Here is a 27,946-nt window from a genome sequence, read left to right on the forward strand (position 1 = left end):
TTATATTGTGTAATTATGCCACCAATTAATATAACATTTTGAAAGGTTCAGTGGGGCCTGCATTATTGATGCAGACTAATACTCTTTCCACTTTCCCAGTGGTTACATATCTTCTGACTTTGATACAGAACAATTAACACAAGGACATATGTTCCACATAAAATAGGGTCACATCTCTCTGTATTTCAGTAAAATATATACAATCAAAGAAAAGAAAACTCTACCACATGTATACTAGAGATACCCATCCTATTATTGTATCCTTCTGCGGGGTTGCAAATATATACCCATGCACACATTAACCATAATTACATATCTACAGGGTGAGGCAAAAAAAAAAAAACAAGTAACTCCCTACAGTTTTTTTTTTACAGTTTTCTCAGCAAACCGCTTTGAATTTGAACGAGAAATTTTACGTAGTTAGTCATCATACTTATGTATTACTATTAAACAACATTTAAGGAGGTCACATGAAGTGATGGTACAGAGTGGAAATTAAAATGTGAAGACCCTCTGTGCCTTTCTCCCATATGCTAATTAATCAGCCCTCCTTGGCAAGTAGACTTACCATTTTTGCACAATTATTGCTATGGACATCCAGAAATGTATTTTGAAGACTTTGACGGTGACTTACATAGAGAATGGCTTCCAAATCAGCCAGGAAGGACTGAGACAAGCCACTTCCAGCTGATTCCAAGATGGCGGACATGAGCTCCCCTCCCAGCCCTACCATCAGTTCTGCATGGATCGTGGACGTGGAGATTACCGCAGAAGTAACTGCAACAGTGGAGGCTGCATTAGATAAGAAACTACAAGCTTTATATGATTGAGCGGAAGAGGCACATGAATGCTTGGATAGTCTGGGACTTGAGTTAGATGCAAATGCCCAGCGTACCAATACACTAGAGAAGCAGGCCCAAGTTTGTATGCAAATGAGATCAGATCCTCAAATGGATTACGGAACTAGAACATAAGGTGGATGACCTTGAAAACTGGTCATGCCATAATAATTTGCAGTTTGTTGGACTGCCAAAATCGCTCTCCAATAGCAAGCTTCCTTGAAACATGGATCCCTCATGAGCTTACAATTAGAAAATCAGCTGCATGTATTTTGTGTGGAACTAGAAGAGGCAAAGATGGTTGTCTGCATGCTGTTATCTTGTGGGTGCTTAATTTTGCTTACAACCAGATCATTTTACAGGCAATTAGAGCTGGGAAAACGCTTTGTTACAATAACAGGAAAATGTTATGTTTTCAAGATTATTCTGCTCACACTCAAGCACAACGCAAGGCTTTTGTGTCGGTGTGCACAGCACTACATGGTAAGCAAATTAAATTCTTCTTGTTATACCCTGCAAAGGTCAGAGTATCACATAATGGCCAAGCTACATACTATGATACTGTGGCTGATGAAGCTAACATTTTCCTGGCTGGCTTGGCAAGGTCATCGGAAAGCACATTACTCCTTCCTGCCTGTTGCTAGATTTCTAGAACGCAACACTGGAGATTGAAACTGAATGGCAGGATTGCCAAGGTTTTCCAGGAGTAAGTGCCAGTTCTTTCAGCTATTATTCCTCTGGTACCATAGTTTCTGAATTTGCAGCGGTCTGTAGAAGCCAGGGTGACGCTGAAACACCTGCTCCTTCATGAGTACTCTTGGCATAGGCTGCCATTGTGCACTGTTATCCTTACTAGCCACCTTCAGTGACTCCTTGTTCATCTTTATACCAGTATGGTACACTTGGGTGGTGACTTGATGGTGAGGTGAAGCACTGGTACATTCTGTGTCTTACATTGTATACTGAGTTTAAGAAGACAATTTCAGCCCGATGCACTGGTATACATGGTGTAGAGTCTGTGTACTTAGCTATGGAAACTGATTTCTTGATTCTTTGGAGAATCCTACTATATATATCTATATTTATATATTTGACGGTGACTATTCCAGATGTGGATTATTTAAACACCTAAGAACACCCCTGGACCCTTGTTTATATCATTCTGCTAATATGTGGATTCTCTGTTCACTACAATCACCTTTTTGTCTCTATGGTGACCATTCCAGAGGTGACTTTGAACATCTGGGAACAATCATAGGTTATTATTATAACATTTTATTAATCTCCGGACTCAATGTACATTTAATTGCCCTTTTCTTTCTTTTTCTCTGTATATTTGATGGTTCTATGCTGGTGCATTGAGTATTGGACTTATACAAATTTTCAGCTTTGGACAGTTTAAAGTTGTGTTATATATCTGGCTATTCAGTTCACCTACCTATATGATGTTGATTATTTTCCCAGAGAAGCTATGGACCTATGGGTGATGGAGGTAGAGCTATATTGGACTACACATTTTATGTCATGATGGGAGACAGATGACGCAGCGTCTATGTGTGTCGATCTTCAGTGTAGGACTTGAAGGTTTTGGGGTGAGGTGGTCTTGGAATGGGGAGGGACGGTTTAGATTTTGGGATTATGTTTAGGGATGGCTTTGGAAGGGTGGGGTCTTTGTTGGAAGTGGGGTGATTTTCTCTTGCTTCCAATGTTTTCTTTTTCTCAGAGCACGGTCTTTGAGCCAAAGGGGGGAGGATGGTGGCTTGGACATTACAACTGGGATCTTTTCTGTTGGTACCAAAAAATGGAAAGTGTCACATAAAGACTTCAAAATTTTATTTCCTGGAATGTGGGCAGCAATTCATCACCAATAAAGAGAGACAAGATTTTGGCTGCACTTTTAATAGGCATCAAGCTTTTACAAAAAAACTCATTTGACCTCTTGGAGAAAAAGCCCCCCTTAACCTATTACAACTGTTACCCATGTATTTGGCTAAAAAGGAACTGCAATTAATCCACCATTTGGTTTCTCATTTCTTTTGGCAGGAGAAACAAAATCTAAATTTAGGCTTAAAATACTGTTTGGCCATTGGTCTTGAGAAGGAGTGGAACTTACAGATTTAAGCACATATAATAAGGCTTGCTTATTATGAGGGATTGTATTTTGGATACACTTATACCCCCTTGTTGTATGAAAGGGAGTTCTTGGCTCCTTGATGTCCTATATATTTGCTTCATGCACTCTCTGGTTCCCTTCCCAGGCAATTAACAACTAGTATTATAATGAGACCTTTACGGATCCTGTGGAAGTTGGTAGCAAAGTTATGGAACCAAGACCCGCTTGGTTCGGACCTAATTCTCCTTAAAGGTAACATTGATTTCTCTTTGGGTATGGACACAGAGATGTTTCTTAGATGGGAGAAAGGGGGTATCACTTGCTTGGAACATATCTTAACAAAACAAGGGAATATTATGCCATTTTCTGCCATTTTAAAGACCAATTTTGCTAGATCTTCAGATTTTTTTTAGCGTACTACCAATTAAAACATTATGTCAGTTCCCTGCCCTGTGAATGACTAAAATCACACTATGGCAAATCTTGTTAGTGGCAGCAAAACACCTATATGCTATTCTGTAACATATGTGTGACATAGTTCATAAAAGCATGAGTGGCATTCTCATGGTTGGAGCATGGGCAGGGCTGCAACTTATGGCCTAGTGGTTAGGGTGGTGGACTTTGGTTCTGAGGAACTGAGTTCGATTCCCGGCACAGGCAGCTCCTTGTGACTCTGGGCAAGTCACTTAACCCTCCATTGCCCCATGTAAGCCGCATTGAGCCTGCCATGAGTGGGATAGCACAGGGTACAAATGTAACAAAAAAAAAAACATGCCCATATTTGGGTACCTGTAGTTACACCAGGTCTATGGCTGTTGTAACTGTTGGCGCCTACATGTAAGGCATGCTGATGCCGGGTTACACTACTATTCTATAGCACAATATGAGCCTCCAGATACCATTATAGAATAGGGCACCTAAATATTTATGCATCAAACTAGATGAATAGCTGAAAGAAACTACGCTGAAAGCTCTGGTGCCATACTCTTCAGCTGCTAAAGCCAAAGTGAACACTTATGTGCTGAGAGACCATGACATGGAGTGCTTACTTTTAGCGCAAAGGATCCTTCTGGTGAGACCTGCAGCACTGTGGCATCTACATAGTAATATAGTAGATGACAGCAGATAAAGACCTGTACGATCCACCCAGTCCGCCCAACAAAATAAACTCATAGCATGAGGTATGATGTGATACTACATATGTATACTTGACATTGATTTGTCCTTGCCATTTTCAGGGCTCAGATTGTCGAATTCTGAAGTTGTCATTGAAGCCTCACTCCAGCCACGATCAGGTGCAGACCATATAAGTCTGCCCAGTACTGGCTTTGCTTCCCAATTACTGGTGTTGACATCAGGGCTGCCGAGAGACTGAGCAGGTCCCAGGGCAGGGCCACCACTGTCGCGCGCCCCCCATCCCCGGACCGCCACATAGCCAGACCATAAAAATGTGGGGGGGAGGGGGCTCCACCGCACGACGAGAGGGGAAAAGCAGGGCAGGCAATGTGGCAGAGAACAGCGCTGGAGGAAGGCTTCTGCTGGCGGGGCTTGGGGATCCCTGCCAGCCAAACCAGAGGCCCCGACGCCTTGTGTCTGTTCCATCCCAGCCTCTAAGGGGGGCCCGGTGCCAGAGTTTTCTCTCTCCTGCTCCAGTTAGGACGTGATCACCCAGGTCCTGTCAGGAGCAGGAGAGAGACAAATCCCGGCGCCGAGCCCCCTCAGAGGCCGGGCCCAGGGGAATCTTGCCCCCCTGCCCCCTCCCCTCTCAGTGGCCCTGGACAGTGCCGTAGCGAGGGCTAATGACACCCGGGGCGGGTCGCCGCTGCGCACCCCCCCCGGGTGCAGCACGGCGCGACCCCCCCCCCCTCTGCGGCGCACCCCCCCTCCGGAGTGAACCCCCCAGACCGCATTTTTACCTGCGGGAGGGCCGATCCGCCCCAAGTGCACGTCACTCGGAGCTGCGTCAGCCCCGCTGGTTCCCTGTTCTCTCTGCCCCGGAACAGGAAGTAACCTGTTCTGAGGCAGAGGGAGCAGGGAACCAGCGGGCCGCCCCCCCCCCCCCTAGCGCGTGCACCCGGGGCGGACTGTCCCTCCCGCCCCCCCCCCCCCCTTCCTACGCCACTGGTCCTGGATGACATCTAATCACTGCTAAGCTTGTTTTGTTCCATACCTTCTATACAGGATTCCTCTACCCTTCTTTCCTTTGCAGAGCATTCTTCTTTATGATGTCACTTTTTGTAATGTGACTCCTGCCCTGTGTCCATTGAGGAGGGTTTGCTCCTTTGGAGTCAAGTGAAACCTTCTGTTTCCCTCTCCCTGCCCCCACCCCCCAATCCCGACAAGTAGAATGTGAGACCCCTAAACTAACGCTTTCAGCATTTTTTCTTTGGCTTGCATAATGTAGAAGTTGCTTGTCACTGGTGAATATAGCACTAATTTTGAAGCCTTTAAAGAATCTTGTCCTTGGTGACATCCTTGAACAGTGAGAAAAGTTTGAGATGTTATTATTCTGCCTCAAATATATATAACAAGTGGAGTGGATATCTGTTATGGATATGTTTCATTCACAAATATTACAACTGAAAGGACAGAGAAGAAGTCAACACATATGGGCAGAAGGTAGACAAAAAAAGACTGAAGGGCCAATTTTCAGTGGCTAATTCCTTCTGCTTGTCATTTGGAGAAAATGAATGTGTAAAACGATAGATAAAAAACTTAGGCAGATTTATTTCCTAATATTAAAAAGCAATCGTATATCTTATATCCACAGGTGCTTTAAAATACACGAGAAGGTGTTTTAAACTGGAAACAGAGGTCAATCCTGCCTGCCCTGCTTATGTAGATTGATCAATCTAAGGAATAGCTGGAAAAGGCGCTTACCTTTCCGCCTTTTTTTACAGCAGCATATTATGATCAGGATAAGGAGGATAAGGAGGAGGAGAGCAGTGATGGACACAGTCACTGCAATTATTATTACCTCTCTGTTATCATTTGTTTTACCGTCTGAAACACAAAAAGAAACTTAGTGAACCTACCCCCATTCATATGATTTAAAATTATGTTTATAAAACATATACATGATATCTTAGCCAAATAAACTATTTATGTATTCTTGGATTCCGTGGGACCAATATTCAAACCACCTGAGGTAGTCGGGCAGCCTCCCGCGGTCAGCGCTGAGCCCGGATATTCAATGCCAAGCTGTTTCCGGTGACTGACATTGAATATCCAAGTGTTTTTTGGCTGGTTTAAATTTAACCGGCAAGACTGTATTTAGCACTGGCTGGTTAAGTTTAAAGCGGCCAAAGATATTCCAGCTATTCTGAAGGCCTAATTTGGCTATCATACTTAGCCGGTGAGGCACTGAATATCAGTGGATAGCCAGTTATATCGCGTGAAATAACCGGCTATCCGCTAATTCCTGGATTCTATATACTGCGCCTAGAGATCTGTGCTGAAATCAGTGCGGATTCTATAACAACGTGCATACCTTAATTGGCTTAACAAGTTAATCAGCATTGATAACAGCTCTTAACAAGCAATAATGAGCACTAATTGGCATTGATTAGAATTTACACTCACACCTCACTAAGCGTATTCTGTAATGAAGAACGCCAAGCTTCTAACATGCACAGGCAAAAAGGGGCGTGGTTATGGGCAGGAAAATCGGCATTTTGTGGGCATTCCAAAATTTACATGCATAGTTATAAAATATGGCCCTGTGCGTGTAAATCTACGTGCTGAGATTTACACCACATTTTCATTGGTGTAAATGGATGCACATAGTTTTAGGCGCTGAGATATCAATTAAGTGTATTCTATAAATGGAATCTAAATCTAGACGCCAATTATAGAATATGATTAGTCGGCACTGATTTCAGTTCTATCTCCCGTTGAATATTGCTGGATAGCCGGTTATGTGCCATTTAACTGGCCATGAGCTGTTCCTGGCTGGTTAAATGGTTTTAAAAATCAGCCGGTATGTCTTTTCATACCACTACGTTAACACATTCAGCATGGGAGATGATCGATCCATGATTTAAAGCAGCTTTCTTTTGTCCCTTCTGATTGCCCTTTTGCTTTTTTATGAAGGAAATCCTTTTATTTGTTAATGTGTCCTAGACTCTATGAACAACCAGAAATAACAAGCATTTCTTAGAAATAAAGATGAACAAATATTAGGACAGTACAGCTAAGGAGTTCCTATGCCAACACTCTCTATTTTTCCATCCACAATGGGGTAAATTTCTAAAAACCTTATTGTGAGATGTTCCAAAGCATTCTTCTTATTAAAAAGAAAAGCCAATAATCTTAAAAATGGCTTAAAAAATTGATCGTGCAAAAATGCTCGTTTAAAAAAAAAGAGGGTGGGAATCAATATGACTGTTCTTCTTGCAATAAGTTTTTTTTTAAGAAATTTGCCCCTTTGTGGATGGAGAGATGTTGCATTCTGACTGTGGTAAAAAGATTTATTTTATTTATTTTTTTAAGTTAATGAGTTCTGACATCTCACCTTTAAGGAAGCAAATAAAGCTAGTTAAAAAGACAAGATGGCAGATTCTTTGCACTGGAGTGGTGGGAATGCTATTACTCTGAGATGTGGAGGGCTGTATTGTGAGTATATTTATTTTTTTTCATCTGCTTTTTAATTGTGTTTGGTCTACAAATGATTTGTGTAAGAGTTTAGGTTTAGTTAGTGTTTTTGCGACAAGACGTTTTTTTTTTCCTCTTTTTTTTCTACTTTCAGGTTCTTTGGATTGATTTTGACTATTTGGAGAAGGTTTGGTTTTATTCCCCAAAAAGGTATGTGTCCCTTTGGTATTTCTGCTTGCTAGACATTAAAGATTCAATATTGTGCACGAATGGATTTATTATCTGTCTGCCTGCACTGAAACAACATGGTGTTTGCTATGATTTGAATTCTGTTCGTGTTCACTCATCTTTGCAAATTTCATTGTGCATGTGGCAGACTCTTTAAATATATACATACAAGCCGTAAAGCCCGTTACAACGGGCGACATTTCTGCTGTGTGTAATGTAATGAAATAGCCAAATGGGCAATATGTTTTATTTCTGAAATGTAAAGAGAGAGTGAGAGTGTGTATATGTGTGTGTGTGTGTGAGAGTGAGTGTGTGAGAGAGAGACATATTGCCCGTTTGGCTATTTCATTACATTACGCACAGCAGAAATGTCGCCCGTTGTAACGGGCTTTACGGCTTGTAAATAAATAAAGTGTAGCAGTTATTTTGAAATTGCATTGAAAGACTGTCCAGCTTATTTTCGAAAGAGAAAGACGCCCATATTTCAACCCAAATCGGGAGATGGGCAGGGGCCTATATTGGTCGTCTTCAACTGCACTCCGTCGCAGGAATGAACAAAGTTGACGGGGGCGTGTCGGAGGCGTGGCAAAGGTGGGACTGGGGTGTGGCTATCAGCTGAAGAGAGATGGGCATCTTTACCTGATAATCGAAACAAGAAGGGTGTTTTGGACGAGAATTTGGTCCGCTTTATTTGGACCCCTTTTTTCAGGTCCAAGTCCCAAAAAAGTGCCCCAACTGACCAGATGACCACCGGAGGGAATCGGGGATCACCTCCCCTGACTCCCCCAGTGGTCACTAACCCCCTCCCACCAAAAAAAACCCACTTTAAAAAACTTTTTTTCCAGCCTGTATGCCAGCCTCAAATGCCGTACCCACCTCCATGACAGCAGAATGTGTTCTATCCTGTGACAGCCTTTCCATGGTTCTGATGTGGGTCTCGGGTGAGTGTGACACCTTTTCTGTTATGCGCACTGCAGAGTCACATCAGCAATGCATTGTGGTGGGTGTAGGGTATTGGGCTCTGTGATTCCAGTAGCTTGTGGCAAATGCTCATGATGTTGGTAGTTGGTAGGCTCTACTCCCATGGTGCTTTTCCCCCTGCTTACTGGGTCAGAGCAGGGGCGTATCTGCGTGGGGCCTCAGGGGCCCGGGCCCCCGCAGATTTTGCCCTGGACCCCCCTACCGCCATCAACTCTCCCCCGCTGCCGTTCTTACTTTTGCTGGCGGGGACCCCAACCCCGCCAGCCGAGGTGTGCTTCCACCTGCCGCTGCCGTAAAAACATCTTCTTCAGCCGGCGGGGGACCCCAACCCCCGCCAGCCGCCCCCGCGGTGTTTGAAATTCATCTTCGGCCTCCGTGGCCGTGCTGCTGTGATAGGCGCTGTTGAAATCCACTTCGGAGTCTGACGTCGTTGTACGTTGTACGTGCTGCGACGTCAGACTCCGAAGTGGATTTCAACAGCGCCTATCACAGCAGCACGGCCACGGAGGCCGAAGATGAATTTCAAACACCGCGGGGCGGCTGGCGGGGGTTTGGGGGTCCCCCGCCGGCTGAAGAAGATGTTTTTTACGGCAGCGGCAGGTGGAAGCAGACCTCGGCTGGCGGGGGTTGGGGTCCCCCGCCAGCAAAAGTAAGAACGGCAGCGGGGGAGGGGTTGGCGGCGGGAGGGGGGTGGAGAGAGTCACATTGGTGGCGGTGGGGGCTCGGCGGCGGCGGGGGGGGCTAAAATGTGCCCCCTCCCTCTGGCTCTGGCCCCCCCTACCGCCGGAGTCCAGATACGCCCCTGGGTCAGAGTGTGCCCTGTTTTGTTTCCGGTAGTCCATGAGGTAGTGGCCATTTTTGTAAGCCAGTTTTAGATCCCTTTCACGTGTTAGCCACGTTACAGAACTTAGTTCTTACCTTGAATGTGGCTGAAAGAGGGCATTGTACACCATTCTGCTAGCTCTGACCTACTGCTCATCTCAGTACCAGGGAGACTCGTTGCCAGTGGGGCACAACCTCTGATCTGCAGTTAACTGTGAGTAAGCGTGCTTATTCCAATAAAGGACGTTTTCGGAGAGATTAGTCTTCAGGTGTCAACTGGTGTGCCAATGTTATATAGCAGCAACAAGTCCTAGAGGCCTGCGTGTATGCAGGTCCCTGGAGCACTTTTAGTGGGTACCGCAGTGCACTTCAGGCAGGCGGACCCAGGCCCATCCCCCCTACCTGTAACACTTGTGCTGGTAAATGGGAGGCCTCCAAAACCCACTGTACCCACATGTAGGTGCCCCATTCACCCCTAAGAGCTATGGTAGTGTTGTTCATTTGTGGGTAGTGGGTTTTGGGGGAGGGGGTTGGGGGCTCAGCACCCATGGTAAGGGAGCTATGCATGTGGGGGCATTTTCTGAAGTCCACTGCACTGACCTCTAGGGTGTCCAGTTGGTGTCCTGGCATGTCAGGGGGGCAAGTGTACTACGAATCCTGGCCCCTCCCATGACCAAATGGCTTGGACTAGGACGTTTCTGAGCTGGGCATTTTTATTTTCCATTATCGCTAAAAAACAAACAAACTCCCAGCTCACAAATGGCTAAATCCATGGCATTTTGGTCCATACAAACCGTATTTTCGAAACGAAAGATGGACGCCCATTTTTTTCGAAAATACGGTCTTTCCCACCCCTTCACGTACCCGTTCTTGGACATAGACGCCCATGGAGATGGGCGTTCGCGTTCGATTATGCCCCCCCACAGGTTCACATCAGTTGATTTGGATTGATCTTTGTATCTCTTTGCTTCCTTTTTTCTGATTTGTAGAAGCTTATTGTATGATGATCCTTAAAAACTTTATACTTAATTGAGTTTTTTTAATGTTTGTTTTAATTTTGCACTCAGAATTCAACCCAGTTTTTATGTGTTTTCTGTAGTGCGTAAATGTTAACATGTCCTTGTAACTCTGTCCCGTTGGAAAGCGCAGGTTTAACCCAGCTGTAGATCAAATGTTTCATGCTGAAGACATTGTGCATGGAGGTGTGGTACCCCAAAGTAGGATCACTCTCCACCGGAGCCCAGACTCCCCTCGCTACTGCAGTTACCATACAGCGCTTGATTTGCCCAGCAGGGTCGATCTGGTCCTGCCTCTAAGCACGTCGGGAAAGAGACCTGTGACGCGGCACATTGGTCACTCTTCATTTTTGTAGTAGGATTAGAACTCTTTTTGTTACTTTTGATTAAGATTGTATATGTCATTCAGAACATGTACAGTTTAAACTTATTAGCTTAATTTATAAATCTATATATGGACTAAATTCTGAGGGAGTAGAGGAACTATTAGTTGTATCATCTCAAGGTATGCTTTTCTAGGACCTTACATTTAGGATTCCTTTCATTCAAAAATGTGCATTATAAATCTATTTATAATAGTTTATTCTCAGTTCAAGGAGTTAGAGTTTGGAATCTGTTGCCAATAGATTTAAAACAGGTGTTTTCTCCTCTTATATTTGGAAACTTTTGAAAAAACATCTTTTGAGTTTTCATAATCTTGAGATACTTGGTTTAAAGGGTTTAAAAGAAAACTATTAAATCTAATGACTGTCATGTTACTATTGTATATTCCTCTTCAAGGCAAGAGTTTTTTTGGGGGGGTTCACTTTGAAATTGTAAACTGCCTAGAAGTCCAGTACGGATAATATGTGCGGTATATAAAACATAAATAGCATAGCATATAGCATATTTCACTGTGGAGCTCATTTTCGAAAGAGAAAAACATCTAAAAAGTGGCATAAAGCAGCAATTGGATGTTTTTCTCACAAAAACATCCAAATCAATATTTTCAAAACTAATTTTTAGACATTTTTCTATGACGTCCATCAGAAGTGCGTTCAAAACACAAGGGGGTATGTTGGGGGTGTGTTAAGGGTGGGATTTGGGCATTCCTAAGACCTGGACGTTTTACAGCCATAATGGAACAGAACAAAAAACCATCTAGGACTAAAACTAAGACGTTTTGAGCTAGACCTGTTTTTATAACAAATAAAGCACAAATGGGTGCCCTAAAGGACCAGATGACCACTGGAGGGAATCAGAGGTGACCCCCCCCCCCCAATACCCTCCCAGTGGTCACTGACCTCCTCCCACCCCCACCCCCAAAATGTGAATAAAAATATGACTTCTCAGCCTCTATGACAGCCTCAGATGTTAGAACCAGGTCTATTAGAGCAGCATGCAGGTCCCTGGAGTAGTGTAGTGGTCAGTGCAGTGCACCATGGCTTGGGGGACTTAGGTTCCTATCTCCCTCTACCTCTCACATTTGTAGGGGAAACTCACCAGAACCTCACTGTACCCACATATAGGTGTCCCCTTCACCCATAAGGGCTACTGTAGTGGTGTACAGTTGGGGGTAGTGAGTTTTGGGGGGGGGGGCTCAGCAGACAAAATAAGGGAGCAACGCTGAGATGTGTATCTGGGAGCATGTTTTTGAAGTCCACTGCAGTGCCCATTAGGGTGCCCCATTTATCTCCTGGGATGTCTGGGGGACCAGCCTACTAAAAATGCTGGCTCCTCCTACATTCCAATGGCTTGAGTTTGAGCATTTTGCACTTGGACGGGGTTTTTTTGAAATTGGGAAAAAAAAAACGTCAAAATCACAAACCCTTGTTCAAAACAGTATTTTTGAAAAAAAATAGACTTTTTTTAAAAAATGACCTTCTTTTCTATTCAGATTTTGGACGTTTTGTGCAAAATGTCCAAAGTTGGACTTAGACATCATATCAAATATGCCCCTCCATGTGTATCTTATCAGTGGTTGATTTTATTTATATTGATTTGCATTTATATTCATATAGATTATTTTATTTGTAGTAATTATGATTTATATGGTTTTAATTCATGTGTTTACTTATGTATTAACTAGTTTTTACCCCTGATGCAGTCAGTGGGCAAAACATGGCCATGTCGGATTGTTTTAATAAACTACACAGCGTTTCAGAACTGCTGGTCTGCTTGTTTGTTTATTGCATTTCCCAAAGGTAGACAGAAAAAGCACAGTGGGATTGACCAAACGGGTGAACCGAGAATTCATCAAGACTGTCCTTTATTCAGCAGTAGTGTATGGTGCACATATGGTTAGGATGACAAACTGTGGTGAGACAACTGGATTCAACATAGGCTTGATTTTCTACATTTTGAACTTATTAGGTTTTTTTCTTCAAAATGGACCAAAAACAAAATGTCCAAAGCACAAAATCTTGTTCGAAACAGTAGTTTCAAAAAAAAGATAGACATTTTTCTGTATCGAAAATGACCTTCTTTCCTGTTTGGATTTTGGATGTTTTGTCCATCTCACATGTATCCTGATCTAAAATACATGTGAGATGGACATCCATTTGTGATGTACTGACTTGGACATCCATATTCTGAGTTGGACGTCCTTTCTAAAATGCCGCTCCAAGTGTTTGAGACAGAGATTCCCTTGATCAAAACGTGCAGACCAATCAGAAGACATTAGTAATATTGCAGCCTGGTCTGATGTGAAGGATTTTTTTTATCAGACTGAACACTCCATTTCCTGCCAATGCAATTGTTGAACACCATTTTAGCTGGGTTGATTTAATAAAAATCTATAATCACTCCCACACGAATGGGAATTACTAAAGCAAAGTGGATTTAACTATAGAACAATAAAGTACTTTGAATAACACTGAGGTTCTTGATGGTGAAGTAATATAACAGAGGAGCCTTCTGACAGGGTACTGAGGTAAGGACCTACAACTAGTGATATTTGGAGGAAGTGATATAAGGACATAAGAACAGCCATACTGAGACCCAATGGTCCATCTAGCCCAGTATCTTGTTTCCAACAGTGGCCAATCCAGGTCACAAGTACCTGGCAGAAACCTAAATAATAACAACTTTTCAAGCTACTAATCCCAGGGCAAACTTCACACAGAACAGCATATATTTGATTCATGAATTTGGAGAGCATTGTGTAACCATATTTACATGCACGTTAACAAAGACAGATGATTTTGTTTTTTTAGAGAAAGTGTCTTGCTTTTCTCATTCATCCATAGGATCATACACATCTCTCTGCCTCAGTACTCCTCAATCCAGTCCTCATGGCACACCCAGCCAGTTGAGTTTTCAGGATATCCACAGTTAATATGCATAAGAGAGATTTTGCATGCACTGCTACTACTACTAACTACTAATCATTTCTATAGCACTACTAGACGTACGCAGCACTGTACACATTATATGCAGGTACTTTCTCTGTCCCTAGAGGGCTCACAATCTAAGCTTTTATACCTGGGGCAATGGAGGGTTAGTGACTTACCCAAGGTTACAAGGACCTGCATTGGGAATCGAACCCAGGTTGTCATGATCAAAGCCTGCTGCACTAACCACTGCCTTTTGTTTTATCATTCAAAGGAAGCTTCTTGAATTGACTATTAATGCATTGTTTCCTGGAGTGTTTGGGGGGGGGGGGGGGGGGGGGGCTTTAGCAAAACTTAATGAGATCAATGTTATTGTTCTAAAGTAATTAGGAGTTTGGGGGACAAAATCAATGATTCCCATATGTTAACATCTTCCTTGTAGGGAGCAAAGCATGTAGGGCACCTAATTTTAGGTGCCAAGTACATGCATAAGTTATAGAATACTAGCACTTACACGTATCAGAGGTGCCAATAATTGGCTGGATTCTATGTAGGTGCTCAAAATTGTGTGTACAAATTTGGGCATGTGCCCAATTTGCACACGCAACTTAACTGAGTAACTTGCCAATTAGAGCTAATAATTGGGTGCTAACAACCAATTATTGTAGTTAATTGGCTCCAATTAGGATTTACACGTGCATCTGGCTAAATGATGTTCTATAAAGATGCACATGTAAATCTTTTAGTGTGCAACTGAAAAGGGGGTATGGCCATGGGAGGGGCATGGGTGGGTCAGGGGTGTTCACTAAAGACGTGCACAGTATTATAGAATTTATTTTATTTATTTATTTATTGCATTTGTACCCCACATTTTCCCACCTATTTGCAGGCTCAATGTGGCTTACATTGTTCCGTCATGGCGATCGCCATTTCCGGCATGAGGAAATACAAGTTGGTAATGCATACATGTTCATAAGAGAAAGCAGATTATAGAGAGTACATTATCAAAATCAAAGATATAGTGTAGCAGTTCTAACGTTCGTTCGTAATCATTGTTAAGGCAAGCAGGTATCTGGGGTTTGGTTATGTCCAATTCTGGTGTAAATTTCATTGGTTGAAATTTAGGATGGGTCATTGTTGAACAAGTTGGTTTTTAGTAGTTTACGGAAGTTGGTTAGGTTATGCATTGTTTTGTGGCACGTGGTAGCGTGTTCCATAGTTGTGTACATATGTAGGAGAAGCTTGATGCAAATGTTGATTTATATTTTAGTCCTTTACAGCTAGGGTAGTGGAGATTCAGGAATGTGCGTGATGAGTTGTTTGTATTCCGGGGTGATAAGTCTATGAGGCCTGACATGTAGGCTGGGGCCTCGCCTTGAATGATCTTGTGAACTATGGTACAGATCTTGAATGCAATACGTTCCTTGAGTGGGAGCCAGTGTAGTTTCTCTCTTAGGGGTCTGGCTCTTTCGAATTTTGTTTTTCCAAATATGAGTCTGGCTGCTGTGTTTTGGGCTGTCTGGAGTTTTTTGATGATTTGCTCTTTGCATCCGGCATAAATTGCGTTGCAGTAGTCTAGGTGGCTTAACACCGTTGATTGTACCAAGCTGCGGAATACTTCCCTTGGGAAGAAAGATTTTATTCTTTTGAGTTTCCACATTGTGTGGAACATTTTCTTTGTTGTGTTTTTCACATGGTTTTCCAGTGTGAAATTTCGGTCAATTGTTACTCCTAGAATTTTCAGGTTGTCTGAGACAGGGAGGGAGAAGTCTGGTGTGTTTATAGTTGTGGGTTTGTATGTGTTGTATTGTGATGAGAGGATGAGACATTGTGTTTTTTCTGCGTTGAGTTTTAGTTTGAATGCGTCCGCCCATGAATTCATGATTTGGAAGCTGTGGTTAATTTCCTCTGTGATTTCTGTTAGGTCATGGTTTAATGTAAGGATGATATTAGCGTATGATATGCTATGTTTTGTTTTATGCAAAATACATTTCTTTGTATTGAGACCAAAAAGTTCATTTTGGCCTCATCAAACCATAAATCCTTCTCCAACATACATATACTGTCCCCTAATGTTTCTTTGCAAACATTATATAACGCATCATATGGCTTTTCTTCAGCAGTAGCTTTTTCTTATGCCACCTTCCCATGCAGGCCATGTTTGTGAAGTAGTACAGACCTTATAAGTCCACTTTTGCAGGTCATCTCCCACACTGCCGCTGGGGCCCCGCGATCTCCCGCTGAACAGCCTCCCTTTCCAGCGACAGCAGGAAATGCCTTCATAAAACGTCATCTCTTGATGCCACTGGTGCCACGGCAGAAGGAGATGACATTTTATGAAGGCATCTCCTGCTGCCGCTGGAAAGGGATGCTACTTCTGGTACCCCTGGCTGCAAATTGGTGTGAGCCAGGGGTGGCTCTAAATCTCCCTCTCAGAAGGTCGACTTCCTTGGCAACTCTGTGAACAGTTTACTTTTCCCCCAGTGTCAGAGACTTCTGTAGTTCTTTTAAAGTAATTTTAAGCCTCAGAGTGACTTTACTCACAACAGTTTCCTTATCCCACAGGTACTGACTTCAGAGGGACGGCCTGATTGATGCAGTTCCTTAGTGGTGTCAAACTGTCTCTACTTTATGTTGATGAATCTGACAGGACCCCTACAAATATTCAAACACAGTGAAATCTAATTATAGCCTTCCCTCAGTCTATGCCTTTATGTAACATCATCACAAAGTTCTTTTGGCAGCTCCATGTTCAGCATGCTGAGACCTTTGTTTCAAATTCCCTTCATGCAGCATAACATAACAGAAGGAGCTTGATTCTTCATCCAGAAGTATTCAAATCAACTTAACTACTGTGTTTGGAAACAGGTGAGCTCAATTTACCTTATTTTGGGCCTTGTGGTTTTGGAACTGGAGCTAGTTTGGGTTTTATATGATATAGGCTGTGAAGATTTAGGCAACCAGGACCTTGGGTTCTTATTCTTTCTATAAATGTTCTTTCATATTGAAAGAATACAGATCAATGAAACAACATCCTACTTAAAGCATTTTGAATTGTATTTTTTAGATGTAAAAAACGTACAAGGGGTGATGATTTTTATGAGGCGCTGTGGGTAGGGTTACTATCAGGCTTATTTTTGAAAGAGAAGGGTGCCCATCTTTCAACACAAATCAGAAGATGGGCGTTCTTCTCTCAGGGTTGCCCAAATCGGCATAATCAAAAGCCGATTTTGGGCGTCCCCAACTACTTTCCGTCGCGGGGATGGCCAAAGTTCTCGGGGGTGTGTCGGAGGCGTAGCAAAGGCGGGACTGGGGAATGCCTAACAGATGGGCGTCCTTGAGCGATAATGGAAAAAAGAAGGGCATCCCTGACGAGCACTTGACCGACTTTACTTGGTCCATTTTTTCTTACGACCAAGCCTCAAAAAGGTGCCCGAACTGACCAGATGACCACCGGAGGGAATCGGGGATGACCTCCCCTGACTCCCCCAGTGGTGACTAACCCCCTTCCACGCTGAAAAAAACAACTTTAAAAACTTGGAGACTCAGGAGAAGGACTTTGTAAAATTTCAAGAAACTCAAATAGCTATGATAAAAGATAATACGAATATGCGAATGAAAATTGAGTCCCTGGAAAATTCCCTGAGATCTAACAATTTAAGATTTTTGAATTTTCCCAGGGTGCCATCGATTACACTTAGGGAAATGCTGAACAGATATATAAAGGAAATTTATGGGGTAAAGGATGATGCTATTCCCCCTTTCTCTCAAGTATGCTATTTACTAAGTAAGCCAACAGGAGCACAATTGTCCACTCAACAAGCTGAACCCCCTTTGGATGTGTCAGCAATTTTGGAGTCTTCTGACTCTGATTTGGTAGTTCCTTCTACTTTATTGGCAACTGTGGCGCTAACTTTGGATAAAGTATGAATTATGAAAATGTTCTTTAAGAATAAAGATAAAGAATTCATTGGTCTCAAAACACATATATTTCCGGACGTATCTATAGAGACTCAGAAAAGACGTAGGCAGTTTTTATTGCTTAAGTTAGGAGTTCTTCAGATTGGGGCTACTTTCCATTTGCGGTATCCATGTAAATGTATAGTCCGGTCCCAGTCAGTAAAATATGTTTTCTTTGAGCCATCACAGCTTACAGAATTTCTTGTAACCAAACGATCTTTGGGGTTAAGAGAATGTTAACATTTATTGACATTTGTTTTGAGCTTAGTTAATATGAGAAACTTTGATGTTAGACAGGTTTTTCTAACTTCCTTGAAATGTTTTCTATAAAATAACTCCATTATAAGATAATTTTGGATCTATAGACTTGAGGACTTGAGTGCATCTATTCATAATTTTTTTTTGCTTATTAATTATTATTGAATTGTATACCTTTCTGTACAAGCTTTGGCTTGATAAGTATGTTAACTAATTATAATTGGAACAATTAAAAAAACTTTTTGCCACTCTCAAATATCATAGGTCCATCGCAGCAGTATGCAGGTCCCTGGTGGGGGAGGTGTGTGTGTGTCAGCGGAGGCATAGTGAACTGCATTGAATGAAGGCACTACTCCAGCGCTGAAGATTCTCGGCTGGCGGGGCCAGCAAACAACAAGGTATTTGAAGCGGTGGGGCGGGCGGTGACGGCGGGGGAGGGTTGGTGGCGGGAGGGGGGTTTAAGGGATCGTCGGGGGGGGTTCAATGTGGCGGCTGGGGGGGCGGCAGCGGGAGGGGGGCTAAACAGTGCCCCCCCACCTAGGGCTGTGGCCCCCGCTCCCAGCGAGGTCTGGCTACGCCCCTGGCCACACATAACACTTGGCTGTTCTGCACTGGCTTCCCCTCCTTAGGAGGGAAATCATGTGCAAATGAGCTAACAGCGAGCAGCTCATTTGCATGCGATTTCCTTCATGCATGCCCATTCCTTTCCGAATCGCTAAGGGATTGGTAAGGGAAGGGCTTTTTCCATTCAGTTAGTGCATCAGTTAGTCCACTGCAATGCCCCCTAGGGTGCCTGGTTGGTGTCCTGGCATGTCAGGGGGACCAGTGCACTACGAATGCTGGCTCCTCCCACTACCAAATGAGTTGGATTTGGTCGTTTCTGAGATGGGCGTCCTCAGTTTCCATTATCGCCGAAAACCGGGGACGACCATCTCTAAGGTCGACCATCTCAACATTTATGTCGACCATCTCTAAGGTCGACCTAAATGTTGAGATTTGGGTGTCCCCGACCGTATTATCAAAACAAAAGATGGACTCCTGTTTCGATAATACGGGTTTCCCCGACCCTTCACGGGGACGTCCTGCGAGGACGCCCTCAGGAAAATTTGGGCACCCCATTCAATTATGCCCTCCATACGGCTCCAGAAAACGAAGGACACGTTGATCCAGTCTGGGTTTTGCTTCCATTATACCCAAATCGGCATAATCAAAAGGTGATTTTGGGCGCCCCCCAACTGCAGTCCGTCGCGGGAACGAACAAAGTTCCCAGGGGCGTGTCGTAAGGGTAGCAAAGGCGGGACAGGGGCATGCCGGGGCGCGCTTAAGAGACGGGCGCCCTCAGCTGATAATGGAAAAAAGAAGGGCGGCCCTAGCGAGAATTTGATCCGCTTTTTTTGGACCCTTTTTTTTTAGGTCCAAGTCCCAAAAAACTGCCCAGATGACCACCGGAGGGAATCGGGGATGACCTCCCCTGACTCCCCCAGTGGTCACTAACCCCCTCCCACCAAAAAAATGAACTTTAAAAACATTTTTTTGCCAGCCTCTATGCCAGCCTGAAATGTCATACCCAGCTCCATGACAGTATTATGCAGGTCCCTGGAGCAGTTTTTAGTGGGTGCAGTGCACTACAGGCAGGTGGACTCAGGCCCATCCTCCCCCTACCTTCCACTTGTGCTGGTAAATGGGAGCCCTCCAACCCCCCACCCCAAAACCCACTGCACCCACATCTAGGTGCCCCCATTCACCCATAAGTGCTATGGAAATGGTGTGGAGTTGTGGGGAGTGGGTTTGGGGGGGGGATTTGGGGGGCTCAGCACCCAAGGTAAGGGAGCTATGCACCTGGGAGATATTTTAATGTTTTTTTTTAATTTTTAAAAGTGCCCCCTAGGGTGCCCGGTTGGTGTCCTGGCATGTGAGGGGGACCAGTGCACTACGAATCCTGGTCCCTCCCACGACCAAAGGGCTTGGATTTGGCCGTTTTTGAGATGGCCGGCTTCGGTTTCCATTATCGCTGAAAACCGATGCCGACCGTCTCAAATCCGCCCAAATCCTAGGCATTTGGCCGGCACAAACCGTATTATCGAAAGAAAAGATGGCCGCCCACCTTTTTTGATAATACGGTCTGTCCCGCCCCTTCGCGCCCTCATCCTTGGAGATGGGCGGCCATGGAGATGCGCGTCCCCGTTTGATTATCCCCCTCCACATACTTTAGAGGGTTTCTCCAAGGGAAGTGGGAAACAGTGGGAGTTATGAATATGTTAAGTGTTGATTTGAGTGGTATACATTGAACATCTGGGATGCCGACCATCTCAAATTCGCCCAAATCCTAGGCATTTGGCCGGCACAAACCGTATTATCGAAAGAAAAGATGGCCGCCCACCTTTTTTGATAATACGGTCTGTCCCGCCCCTTCGCGCCCCCATCCTCGGAGATGGGCGGCCATGGAGATGCGCGTCCCCAGGGCCGTGCCGATGCGGTAAGCGAGGTAAGCGCCGCAGGGGGGCGCCCACCTCTGGAGGGCGCCGCCGCGGTGCTTACCCTCGCCCCGCCGAGGCCTTTAAATCTTTTGGTCGCCCCGGGTGTCACCAGAAAGGGGGGTGCCGCCGCCGCTCCTCCCGCTGCTCTTCATCCTGGCACCCCCCCCGCACCAGCCCTTTAAATTTATTTGCCGACGCGATAGTGAGCGCAGCACCTCGTGTGGAAGTAAAGGAAGCGGATCCGATCATCTCATTGGCCCTTCCCTCACTGTCCCGCCCTCCTCTGACGCAACTTCCTATTTCCTCTAGGGCGGGACAGTGCAGGAAGGCCCAATGAGATGATCGGATTCGCTTCTTTTACTTCCACACGAGGTGCTGCGCTCGCTATCGCGTCGGCAAACAATTTCTTTTTAAAGACGGGTGGCAGGGAGAAGACGAGGCAGGGTGGGGGACAGATGGGGTGACCGTGAAGGTGGGGGAGGACTCGGATAGTAGAAGGGACTGGGTGGGAGACAGATGGGGTGAGGGGGACTCGGATGGGCAGAAGGGACTGGGTGGGAGACAGATGGGGTGAGGGTGGGGGGCACTTGGATAGCAGAAGGGACTGGGTGGGAGGCAGATGGGGTGAGGGGGACTTGGATGGGCAGAAGGGACTGGGTGGGAGACAGATGGGGTGAGGGGGACTCGGATGGGCAGAAGGGACTGGGTGGGAGACAGATGGGGTGAGGGTGGGGGGCACTTGGATAGCAGAAGGGACTGGGTGGGAGGCAGATGGGGTGAGTGGGACTCGGATGGGCAGAAGGGACTGGGTGGGAGACAGATGGGGTGAGGGGGACTAGGATGGGCAGAAGGGACTGGGTGGGAGACAGATGGGGTGAGGGGGACTCGGATGGGAAGAAGGGACTGGGTGGGAGACAGATGGGGTGAGGGTGGGGGGCACTTGGATAGCAGAAGGGACTGGGTGGGAGCCAGATGGGGTGAGGGGGACTCGGATGGGCAGAAGGGACTGGGTGGGAGACAGATGGGGTGAGGGTGGGGGGCACTTGGATAGCAGAAGGGACTGGGAGGGAGACAGATGGGGTGAGGGGGACTCAGATGGGCAGAAGGGACTGGGTGGGAGACAGATGGGAGAAGGGGCATGGAGCTGGAACTGGGGTCTGAAAAGTGAGCAGGAGGGAGAATGGGGTCATGCCTGGGGCAGGGGTGGATGGGAGAATCAATGGATCTGGAACTAGGGGCAGCCGCAGGTGGGAACTGGGAGCCGAAAAGAGGGGGCAGTGAGAAGAGGGGGGATAGATCCTGGATGGAATGGGGAGTGAGAGGGAGGGCAGACCCTGAATGGATGGGAGGGGGAAAGAGAGAGGGCAAATGGTGAATCGAAGGAGCAGAGAGAAAGGGCAGACAGTGGATAGAAGGGAGTGAAAGAGCAGACAGTGGATGGAAGGGGGCAGAGATAGAGGGCAAATGCTAGAGGGAAAGGAGAGAGAGAGGGCAGATGGTGGATGGAAGGGGGAGAGAGAGATGGCAGACTGGGACAGATGGTGGATGGAAGGAGCAGAAATAGAGGGCAGATGTGGATGGAAGGAACATTAGAGAGGGCAGACACTGGAGAGCAGAGAGAGAGCGAAGACAGATGCTGGATGGAAGGAAGACGGTGAAAAGAAGATAAGGAAAGCAGAAACCAAAGACAACAAACTGTAAATATATATTTTATTATTTTGCTTTAGGATATAGTATTTTAGCTGTGTTAATAAATGTTTATAAATAGAACATGTAAATAAGGTAATCTTTTTATTGGACTAATTTTAATACATTTTGACTTAACTTTCAGAGAACAAAACCCCCTTCCTCAGATCAGGATAGGATACTGTAACAGCACTATACTGTATTGACCTGAGGAAGGAGATTTTGGCCTCTGGAAGCTAAATGTATTAGTCCAATAAAATGGTATTATTTTATTTTCTGTATATGTTTTATTTCTATTTGTTAATTTGTAAAGTGGTGATTGGTATTTGTTAGTTTTTTCAAATTTACATCTGCTGTCTTTATATTTTGCACAGTACTAGGGGACATTTTCTGTTTCTGTGGTGTTGCATTGTATGCAGAGTCTGGCATCGGGGGTTCAGTTTAATTTTTGTCTAAATAGAAAGTTTATGATTACTTATCCTATAGTGGATTAGGGTGTATCTGTGTTTGAAAAAGACATGGCTTTCAGTTGGCATTGACTGTGCAGGATCTACGATCTGTACTATTCTGTCTGGTTTCGTTTTACAATAGGTGAATTGATGTTCTAGTGCTCACTGTAGTGTTTAAGATGCTTTCCTTTTCCTTGTGTGACTCGTAGAAACGACTGCTTATGGTATGGTAAAATTGCTCTATAGGTCGTGAGTGTTTTGTATTCTCGGTATGCCTAGTACTGGATTTGGGGTGGGGGGTGTTAAACAATGACCGGCCCCGGGTGTCAACTACCCTAGCTACGCCACTGCTGCCGACGTCTCCCTTCCCTTGCACTCGTTGGTTCCCTCAGTGTCCCGCCTTCTTCTGACGTCAGAAGAAGGCGGACACTGAGGGAACCAAGAGCGCAAAGGGAAGGGAGACGTCGGCAGCGCTCCGCTTTCACTGACGCTGCTGCGACCGGAAGTAAAAGATTTAAAGGCCCCAGGGTGCGGAGGGAAGGGCAGAGAGGCATGGATGGGAGGGCAGGGCCCAGGCAGAGGACAAATTGCTGGAAGGGAAGGGGAGGGGAGAGAGGATTGCTGGCTATGGATGGAGGAGGGAAGGGCAGAGAGGGACAAGGATGGACATGGGGGCCCAGGGAGAGGACAAATTGCTGGAAATGGAGGGGAGGGGATAGAGGAGGCAAGGATTGCTGGCTATGGATGGAGGAGGGAAGGGCAGAGAGGGACAAGGATGGACATGGGGGCCCAGGGAGAGGACAAATTGCTGGAAATGGAGGGGAGGGGAGAGAGGAGGCTTGCTGGCTATGGATGGAGGAGGGAAGGGCAGAGAGGGCCAAGGATGGACATTGGGGGCCCAGGGAGAGGACAAATTGCTGGAAATGGAGGGGAGGGGAGAGAGGAGGCTTGCTGGCTGTGGATGGAGGAGGGAAGGGCAGAGAGGGACAAGAATGGACATGGATGGGAGGGCAGGACCCAGGGAGAGAGGAGAAATTGCTGGAAATGGATATAGAGCAAGAAATGAAGAAGAAAGGAGAAAAGTAAAGAAATAAATGGAAAGGAAGCCCTGGAAATGGAGTTAAGAGGACAGATAGCAGCAGACTCAGATACTGGGCCAGCATGATCGGAAAAAGAAAGTCACCAGACAACAAAGGTAGAAAAAAATTATTTTATTTTCATTTTAGCATTTGGAATATGTCCACTTTGAGAATTTACATCTGCTATCTTATTTTGCAATGTATAGCAATTTGTTTCTAAGAATATTGCTGACAATTCCTTTCAGTGTGGCAAGTGGTGAGCGATCATTTTCATGGGGGGGCGTGATCATTTTCACGGGGGGGGGGGGGGCGCCAACTGATAGTCTGCAGGGGGGCGCCAGAGACCCTAGGCACGGCCCTGCGCGTCCCCATTTGATTATCCCCCTCCACATACTTTAGAGGGTTTCTCCAAGGGGAGTGGGAAACAGTGGGAGTTATGAATATGTTAAGTGTTGATTTGAGTGGTATACATTGAACATCTGGTATTTAGCCAATCCATCAACTTATGGGCCATCTTTGATATAAAAAATTCTAAGCATGTTAGGGGCGTGATACTCTATGAACATGACTGTGCACACTTTGTAACAGAGTAATCACATGTAGGCAAGCACCCATAAACAGTGATAAAGTAAGAGTATGCTGTGTGTTCTATACTTATATGATACCTAGCAGTTTACAATTGTAATAAGGGGTGGATACACAGTATTTGTATGAGTATGTACATACTTTAATGAATGTTTTAAGAACGCCTAATGTGCAGTGATGGTTTCTCTGTTTCTGCCACATATTCCCTTGGGGATACCATGGTAAGAAGGGATAAAACTAAGCACATTAAAATACAAAATAATTGTTAGATAAATGGTTATTTCATAATGAGTACTTAGTACTAGTATTTAAATTCAGCCTTAGTAGTATACTTTGGTAATTCTTCTGGTATTGAATAGTAAAGGTTAAGGTTGAGCCAGGGGCAGAGATTGGATGGAGCTGTGACCTAGTTGGTTAGTGTCAGTATTCAGTCCGCTAACTGGCTAGGGAACCGCACAAAGTTAGAACAGAAAAAAGGCTGTCCTAACTTTATGCAGTAAGAAACTGAATTAATTCTTTGTTTCTGTCTTTACAGAAGAAGATGTAAGAGATCTTGCCTGTACTGGAAATGGTTTTCAAGAGTGATGATGCAGAGGAACTGAAAGAAATCACGGTGAACCTGGAAGATGTACAGAGCCAAATTGACAAATTAAAGAGTAATAAATCTCCTGGACCAGATGGCATACATCCAAAGGTACTCAAATAACTCCAAACGTACTCAAAGAACTCAAGCATAAAATTGCTAATCTGCTGTTAGTAATATGTAAACTGTCATTACTTGTCCGTAAGGGGGTATGTCCAAAGATGGCGGCATGCTGAGCTTGCGTTGGAGCTCTCCATTTTTCTGCTGCAATAAGCGATTTTCCTCTATCCTGATGCCCCACACCAAGCGTAAGGGGACAGTCAAAGTAGCAGCCTCGGCTACTAGGACGTCCTCTCCTATTCAGCAGTCTATCGAGAGATATGCCACGCAGCCACCTACCTTATTATCCGAGAGGGGCCCTGCTGTCTCCGTGGGTGAAGACTCCCTAGCTGACTTGGAGCTTGAAGTTACACTCTCCCCTCCGGAGCTTCAACCACCGCCAAACCCCGAAGCGCGACCTTCCTGGCGTGACCCGCGTGACCCGAAAGAGGTCGATGCGGCGGTCTCGGTTCGAGGAACAGGAGCGGCACACGCTGAGGGAGGCCCGATGTCGAGGGCTGAACATCAAGCCCGGACGCCGGGGGATAAATCAGCAGTGACCTTGGAGAGCATTTGGACTGCTCTCCAGAGAGTGGAATTAACGGTGGCCACTTCAGCAAAAGAAATTAAAGGCCTTGTAAGTACTGTAGCGACTTTATCCCAAACATTTACTACAGTGCAGCAATAAACTAAGGAACAATTGGATGGTCTAAAGCAAGATGTTACTAAATTAAATGAAGTCTCCGTATCATTGATAAAAGACAACTCGTCTACACAACGTAGACTAGAACAAGTAGAAAATTTCAATCGGAAACTTAATTTGAGACTCTTGAATTTCCCGAAAGAATTGGGGATTAATCCTATTGACGCCTTTAAATTATACCTGTTGGAATTACTAAACTTTTCCCCGGAATCCATTTCACCAGTTAATAAAGTATATTATATTCCTAAAAAAAAAAAAAACATCTGTAACTTCTCTTCCAGCTATTCCAAAGAAAAATCAAGAGGACTCTTTAAACATTACTGAGATATTAGAGACAACTTTAAGTGTGAACTCTGAAAGATCAACACTAATTGTGTCCTTTATTTTTCAGCAAGATTTAGATGCTGTGCTACGTTTATATTTAAAAAAAAATGCAGGCACTGTTCAGGGGTAAAAATGTATGGATATATCCCGATATAACCAAACAAACCCAAGAAAGGAGAAAGTTGTTCTTATTATTGAGAACAGAGGTTATATCTATAGGGGCCTCCTTTTACCTTAATTACCCCTGTAAATGCGTTGTAAAGTATCTGGGTTTAAAGTATATTTTCCATCAACCAGAGCAGTTAAAGGCATTTATAAGTGCAAAGAAATTGGCCAGCCGTTGACCCACTTGAAGATAATAGAAATATAATTTGAGTTAGGTTGCATGCTATGCATATTACCGCTGTTTAATTACTTGGAAATTTTAGTCTTCTTTATTAGGTAGACCTCCCCCCCTTTATATTGTGGTCTAAAGAAGAGTAAAATATTTTTTCCTCTTTTTGTTAATTTTGCTCCCTTTATGGGAGAAAATTATGTTCTTCTAAATTTTTCTTGTCTGTATTACCTGTTCAAATTTAATAACTTGTTTAATTTGATTAAAAATGATAAATAAATATTTTTTTTTAAAAATTGTCCGTAAGACCTGAAGATTGGAGGGTGGCCAATGTGTCGCCGATATTTAAAAAGGATTCTAGGGGTGATCTGGGAAATTATAGACCAGTAAGCTTGACATTGATGCCAGGCAAAATAGTGGAAACTATTATAAAGAATAAAATTACAGAACACATAGACAAACATGGTTTAATGGGCAGAGTCATCATGGGTTCAGCCAAGTGAAGTCTTACCTCACCAATTTGCTTCATTTCTTTGAAGGCATGAATTAACATGTGGATAAAGGTGAGACAGTTGATGTAGTGTATCTAGATTTTTCAGAAAGCTTTTGGTAAAGTTCTTCATGAGAGTCTCCTGAGAAAATTAAAGAGTCATGGGATAGAAGGCAAGGTTCTGTTGTGGATTAGGAATTGGTTATTGGACAGAAAACAGAGGGTAGGTTTAAATGGTCATTTCTCTCAATGGAGGAGGGTGAACAGTGGAGTGCTGCAGGGATCTGTACTGGGACCGGTGCTATTTAACATATTTATAAATGATATGGAAATCAGAACGACGAGTGAGGTGATTAAATTTGCCAATGATACAAAACTATTCAAGGTTGTTAAAACACGTGTGGACTGTGAAATATTGCAGGAAGACCTTAGGAAATTGGAAGACTGGACATCCAAATGGCAGATGAAATTTAATGTGGACAAATGCAAGGTGATGCGAGGGTCCACCTTGGGGGTCAGCACTCAAGAAAAAAATCTAGGTGTCGTAGATAATACGCTGAAAGCTTCTGCTTAGTGTGCGTCAGTGGCCAAAAAAGCAAACAGGATGCTAGAAATTATTAGGAAAGGGATGGTGAATAAGACCAAAAATACTATAATGCCTTTGTATTGCTCCATGGTGCGTCCACACCTTGAGTATTGCATTCAGTTCTGGTCACCGTATCTCAAAAAAGACATAGCGGAATTAGAAAAGGTGCAGAGAAGGGTGACGAAAATGATAAAGGGGATGGGACGACTTCCCTATGAGGAAAGGCTAAAGCAGCTAGGGATCTTCAGCTTGGAGAAATGGCGGCTGAGGAGAGATATGATAGAGGTCTATAAAATAATGAGTGGAGTTGAACGGGTAGATGTGAAGCGTCTGTTTATGCTTTCCAAAAATACTAGGACTAGGGGGCATGTGATGAAGCTACAAAGTAGTAAATTTAAAACGAATTGGAGAAAAGTTTTCTTCACTCAAC

At 44.4% G+C, this 27,946-nt stretch overlaps 1 protein-coding gene across 1 annotated transcript in view; it reads right to left on the bottom strand.

The window, feature by feature from the left end:
• Nucleotides 1-27,946, bottom strand: part of IGSF5 (immunoglobulin superfamily member 5) — a 132,394-nt gene that overhangs the window by 38,857 nt on the left and 65,591 nt on the right. Inside the window, exons 5-6 of the mRNA XM_030204943.1 lie at nt 14,038-14,040; nt 5,833-5,955 (exon numbers count right to left, since the gene is read on the bottom strand). Of these exons, the coding sequence (XP_030060803.1) occupies nt 5,833-5,955; nt 14,038-14,040 (126 nt within the window). The remainder of the gene's footprint in view (nt 1-5,832; nt 5,956-14,037; nt 14,041-27,946) is intronic.

This window comes from Microcaecilia unicolor, chromosome 5 (genome assembly GCF_901765095.1).
Source record: "Microcaecilia unicolor chromosome 5, aMicUni1.1, whole genome shotgun sequence".
Classification (NCBI taxonomy): domain Eukaryota; kingdom Metazoa; phylum Chordata; class Amphibia; order Gymnophiona; family Siphonopidae; genus Microcaecilia; species Microcaecilia unicolor.